The sequence below is a fragment of the Hippopotamus amphibius genome, chromosome 6 (genome assembly GCF_030028045.1).
Source record: "Hippopotamus amphibius kiboko isolate mHipAmp2 chromosome 6, mHipAmp2.hap2, whole genome shotgun sequence".
Classification (NCBI taxonomy): Eukaryota; Metazoa; Chordata; class Mammalia; order Artiodactyla; family Hippopotamidae; genus Hippopotamus; species Hippopotamus amphibius.
The window spans coordinates 16,719,947-16,726,391 of NC_080191.1; the positions used below are offsets into that span (position 1 = coordinate 16,719,947).

The window sequence follows — 6,445 nt, forward strand, 5'->3', positions numbered from 1 at the left end:
TTTGTGCCAATACCACAACGTTTTGATTAGTGTATCTTTGTAGTATTGTCTGAAGTCTTGGCAGGTTATGCCTCCTGCTTTGTTCTTTTTCCTCAGGATGGCTTTGGCAATTCTGGGTCTTTTATGGTTCTATATAAATTTTAGGATTATTTGTTCTAGTTCTGTGAAAAATGTCACAGGTAATTTTTTTTGTCATGGATAATTTGATAGGGAATTGTAATTTGTTCTTGGTTGCCATTGTTTTTACACAGAACTAGCTTTACTCTCTGCCTATAAAACCTACTATGACCTAATATGATATAATGCTATTACCCAAATTTATGATTACTCTTTAAAGAAACAGTCCAAACTGAAATGGGTGTTATAAGGATCATTAGTATTCCCTGAGCTGTTAAGAGATGTTCCTGAAAGATATGGCTCCATGGTCAAAAAAACTGGAAAATGCTCCTACTCCTTCCTCCTAGGAAGTCATATTTCAGTTAAGAATTCTACTTAACTATGTTTAACTCAGTATTTCCCAAAAGTATTTGACAATGGAAACATTTTTTTCAAATAACATCTATCAATATCCCATGAAACCTTGGATAGTACATCAGACAGACAAAACAATCCCCCCTTATTTTAGTAACTGACAAAAGTCACTCCCCCCCCCAAATTAAGTCTGTAAAGCACAATTCAAGTCAGGTGCCATGTGCAAATAATTGAGTCACCAGAGTTAGGGGGAAAAAAACCTACAGACCTAACTCACAAGTTATGCACCAGATTCAGGCATTCAGGGAAACTGACTTAGCTACTGAAGAGGCCAATGAAACCCTAGGTCTAACTGTGAGAGGCAGAAGAAGATCTAGACCCCAGGTAACATTTGTGAAAAGGGAAGTGCACAGCTGATCTCAAGTGACTCTCCCTGTAAATTGGATAGCAATAATTAGGTCAGATACAAAGGAAATCTCCAAACCTGAAGGACAACTGATGCCAAAAGGATAAGGCAAAGAACAACAGGGCCCCTGTCACCAGGCTAAGCTTTAGGGCTGAGTTACACTTCTACAAGGGAAACCATGGTACTCATCAAAAATCATGACCAACACTGGGTAGGAGAGAACTTAATCTAAAAGGCAAAGTTGGCACTCAAAGCTTCTGCCTAGGATGCCAAGTCATAAAGATGATCAGCAAAGAAGTAACTAAATCCAAAATCCAGGAAAGTGCACACAATGGCATGGCCACGTTGTTGATAGACATACCTTGTCTCTGAATGAATAGGCTCACATGGTTAAGACAGCATAAAACTGAGAGGTATCAGTGGTTCTAGCTCTGACAATATCAAAAGGTAGAGGCAGGAAAAATGAGGTAGAGGCTGATATTTTGAGATTGCCATCCATTTCTTAGAAAGAAAAGGGGAAAAAATTGCTATGATTCAGAAAAGATTGACAGCCCTGTTCCTTTCATCTTTTCTTTCTAAACCATTTCTATTCTTCCATCTCTTTTGTTCCCATTCTGCTCTTAAAAGACAATGAAAACAAGAACTAAAACATAACCTTCTACCAAATTATCCATACAAGGGAATAGAACCTCTCAACAGTCTGGAATGTGTTATTCTAGCAGAAAACCCGATTCTGTGGAATCCCTGGCCTATCATGCTTACCAGGTTACCTGGTTCCACTGTCCTTCATTTAATTTAGTAGTCATTTATTGTCTGCTTACTATGACCTCAGCACTGTAAAAAGCACAAAAAAAGAACCAAAGCAAATGTAGTCTCTGGAAACTTAGAGACTAGTCAGAGTCAAGAATTTATGAAAGATAACATACAATCAAGTGCTCAGTAGTCTCATCATCATTAATTGTGAAGAGGTGAGGAACTCCTTCCTAAGAAGTAAACGTAGAAACCACGGAAGTTACAGTAGAAACTAGATATACAAACAGTTTCTACAGAAGTTACAGTAGAAACTGCTGATACATCTAGTTTTATGAAAAACATTGTTATATTTCTCCATATTTTATAATCTAGATTGCAAATGTGGGATAAATAAGAAAAGAAAATAATAAATTTAAGCTAGTGCAATAAGAAAGTGTTTCATGAAAGGTAGTATTTGAGCAAAGTTTTGAAGGAAGAGCAGAAGACATTCTAAGTGGGAGACCAACATTCTGGTCGGGAGACCAAAAGAGCATGGCATGTGCAAGGGACAGAGAAGATATTAGCAGAGGTTTCATTTGGGGGATTATGGAAACAACAATAGATGAGACCAAATTAGGAAGAAATGCACATAGAAGAATAGGGAGTTGGGAATTGAGAGGCAGCACAGTTGTAAGTTCTTAAGGATAAACTCACAGAACCATTGAATCAGAGAACCTCAGGGTTATAATGGACCTCAGAAATCATCTAACAGAATTTTCAACTCAATGCAATAGTATCCACATGTGATCACATAGCCACTGCCAGAAAATTTCCAGTGACAAAAATTAAATTCCCCATCTCTCAAGAGAAAGAGAGCTCAAATTGTTAGAAATGTCTTCATTATGGAGTTACAACTGTTCTCTTAAATTGACCTATGAAGATATATAAATTTTTTAAATACATCATCCATGGGCTTCCTAGGTGGCACAGTGGTTAAGAATCCGCCTGCCAATGTAGAAGTCACGGGTTCGATCCCAGCTCCAGGAAGATCCCACATGCCACGGAGCAACTAAGCCCGTGTGCCAAAAAAAAAAAAAAAAAAATACATCATCCATTTTCACATGCCAGGTAAGTGCCAAGAATTAGTTGATGTTTATGGTACTGGTCAGCAGAATATATTGGATAGTGACTGTCAGTTTCAAAGAGATCCTAGCTCACAGCTCCAGATCCACCTCAGCCCAAGAGACCTCTAGAAATTGGTCTATTCAGACAAACTCATTACTATCACGAGGTAAATTCATATCTGAACTCCAAGTTGCTCAGAATTAGACTGAGTTTGGTGTCACACAAAATACCACATTAGCATTTTCCCCAAATGGAGTCTAATCTCAAGGAGTAAAAGGTTCAAGCAGCCTTTGGTCAAAATATACCTAGTTACAACATTCATGGACCATGTAATTTCTCCCTGCTGGTGAAAGAATGTAGATCTATTAAGGAATTTGTTGGTGATTGTGAAGCATGTCAGAGTTTAGCATGTTGGTTCCATTACACTTCTGCAACACTAGGCAATAAGTGAGTTTCTACTTTAATCATAAGAAGAGGGGTTGTTTTCCATTTTTATTCCTTATTTTTTATCCATAAAGTATCCCCACAGCAGGACATGGAAAATCCATTCTCTTCGCAATACCAATTTTTCTACTGAGTCAAATATTCTCCAAACCATATAAATAATTGACTATTGAGGAGGGAGAAGATTAAGTGCTACCTACTAAATGCCAGTAGCATCTTCCCTCTCCAGTCATGAAAATCACAATTGTCACCAGGCATTGCTAAATATCCCTTGGGAGTCAAAACTGTCCCAGGATGAGAAGCACTAAAATAAAGATATGGTCTTAGTTAAAACCTGCTGTGGGCTCTGCATTCCTGGGCCACATCCACATAAAATCTGCTGTTTATTCCAATCTCTTCATAGAAAAGTGTGAACACTCTGTTTCTTGACAAATGACTTTGATTATTAGATTTTACCACAATGTGCATCAAAGTACAAGGACAGAGCTTTAGCTCTGCTGTCAGGACAACCGTTGCCTCTTCAAGCAAAAGGAAAATCAAAGACTTGTAGGATGCCAGTTGAGTCAAAACCTCGAGCCAAAGAAAGTGCAGTGGCCACGACTGAGCACCTGGCACTTCCCTATGAGAGCTGAATACTCAAGAAAATTGAGACTTCAAATGAGCTTCTACCTAACAAGCTGCAATTTTGTTTCACTGGGGGTGAGTCCGGGATGAGTGAGGGGGAAGAAACCAAAGAATTCAACATGACAGTCCATTTGCTAATTCAGTGAGGAGGAGTCCAAGACAATCTTCAGAATTCGACAAGACAAAAGCTTCATTATCTATAATTACTGCTTACCAGTAGCACAGATTGAGAACAAGCTTCCTCTGCCAATCTTACCCCGCCATTATGAGAAGAGGCGATTAAACTAATTAACAAATCAACTTTTCTGTGCAACAGTGGGTTCAATAGCAGAAAATAATGAGAAAAAGCTAGTTACTTGAAGGGATGAAATGAGATAGAAATCTGAAGTTAACAGCAAATATCGATGGGGAGCTTGAATAATTGACAAACATATACATTTTGACATTGGAAAATCTGATTGCACACTGGGAAATACTGGACGATTTGTTTAAAGCCACAGTTTAAATAGAAAGTGCTTTATTTGAACATGAAAAGCATATTAATTATAACAATCATGAACAGCCCTGTATACGTGACACATACAAATATAAAATAATACCTCACTATTGAGAAGTCACACTGTCAGGAACCTCAGTCACCTTGGCCATGGAGACTAAGTCAAAAAGAATCCAAAAAGTCCTTTCAGCCATAAAGTCACTCTACTCTATAGGAAGAGGCAAAGAACTATTTGCAGACCACTGCTGTATTTTGTACTTCTCTCAACTCCCCTACTCCTTTTTTTTTTAATTTTTTTTTTTAGTTTAAATGCATTTTATTTTTAGACAACCTACATGACATGTTTTTCTTTCTCAAAAACAATGCCTCCACTCCAAACAAATCAACGTCAAAATGAAGAGCTCAAGATGACATCAGTCCCATTTGTCTAAGTCCTGGTATCGTGTGAATGAAAAGCAACAACCAGCCAGTTATGATGAGCAGGTGATAGATCCAAAGTAACAGCCAAATTTGTTAACATTTTTCCATTTCTAAACCATCCTTAAAGAAAATCATATATGGGGTCACACCATCCTCACAGTAGTCCAGCAGAGCAACCATGCCATCTGGATTCATGTTTTCACCAATAAAGAACTGATACTTTTTGAAATTAGCAAGAATGTGCTTGTTTTGTTCTGCAGCCCCTGTCATAAAAGGTTTTACTCTTTCTGATCTCTGTTCTTCAGGCTTCCCTTTGACTGACTTCATGTAATATTTGATGTACTTCTTGTAGGCTTCTTTTGTGACGCTGGTTTCCTGTAAGTGATGGTTCATGACAATATCCACACCAGTGACTACTGTGCTTTGTGTACCTTCGCCCTCAGGGCCTTCAGCGGAGGCATTTCCACCAATGAGCGAGTCATCAATGTTACCCTCTGTTCTACCAACCATCTTCTCCTCCACCTCCAGACACAGCCTGTCCGAGACCTCCTGGATCTTGTAGATATCGGAGAACATCTCATCATGGCTGATGAGATCCCGGTAGATAATCATGATGGCTACTGGAAGGGAGACGAGGTGGCGCTACCTTACTAGGGGCCCGGAGCTCAGAGTGAGCGCGGTGCAGCCGCAGAGGCGCTCGGGGGAGGCGAGGTGGGGAGCGCAGGGTGTGTGGGGGGAGCGCAGGGTGTGTGGGGGGAGCCAGCGGAAAAGCTTTTTTAAAATTTTTATTGGAGTATAGTTGATTTACATTGAGGAGGACAGGGGCATCATGTCTTATAGCCTGTCTCTAGCCTAATGCCTTTTATACACCGTGGGGACCCCATAAGCATCTTAAGCAGTGCTGGCCAATGTGACAGTCATAACCCCACATGGCTACTGAGCACCTGTAAAATGTGCCTAGTGGGACTGAGGAACTGAATTTTCAATTTTATTTAAATTATTTTAATTTAAAAACTGATAATTTGCTCATTAGGAAACTTTTAAATGTGTTTGGCTATGTGAATCTATTTTTTAACTATAAATTTTATGAAGTTGAAGTAAAGAACAAGTATCTAATAAAAATTTAGCATTGGAATTGAGATGTGCTATAAGAGTAAAATACACATCAGATTTCAAAGAAAATAACTAATATAAAATGCATCACAATATTTGTATATTAATTACATGTTGAAATGATAATTTTTTATATATTGGGTTAAATAAAATAAATCATTAGAGATAATTTCACCTGTTTCTTTACACTTTGTTAAATGTGACTACTATAAAATTTTAAATTACAAATTTGGCTATTCCATAGAACTAGTCTGTAGGGTGAATGAATGCTATACAACATACAGCAGCGTAGCAGAAGCAGTAAGAGAAAACTGACAGCAACCAAAAATGACATCTACAACTAGAGGGAGACCAAAAAAATCAACAGAGCACAGTTATCTGGAGTCATTTAAAGTATGAGTGTATATTTCAACATATTTCAGAGGTTCCAAGGGTATCACAGTTACTTATGTATTATAACTCAACTACAAAAAAAGGGAGGGGGGGATTCTTTCTGCCTACTGTACCTAAGTAGACATGATGAATCTTGTAAATATTTTAATATTTAACAACAAGCACCATTTATCTAAATATTTCACTAATATTTAACAACTCTAATTCTCACAACAACCTTA

The 6,445-nt window shown here is 38.1% G+C and overlaps 1 protein-coding gene across 1 annotated transcript; it reads right to left on the bottom strand.

Moving 5' to 3' along the window:
• Positions 1–4,782: 4,782 nt before the first annotated feature.
• Positions 4,783–5,339, bottom strand: LOC130855781 (translationally-controlled tumor protein-like). The gene has a single exon (XM_057739749.1). It carries the CDS (start codon positions 5,328–5,330, stop codon positions 4,812–4,814), a length of 519 nt encoding a protein of 172 aa, XP_057595732.1. The 5' UTR covers positions 5,331–5,339; the 3' UTR covers positions 4,783–4,811.
• Positions 5,340–6,445: the final 1,106 nt, after the last annotated feature.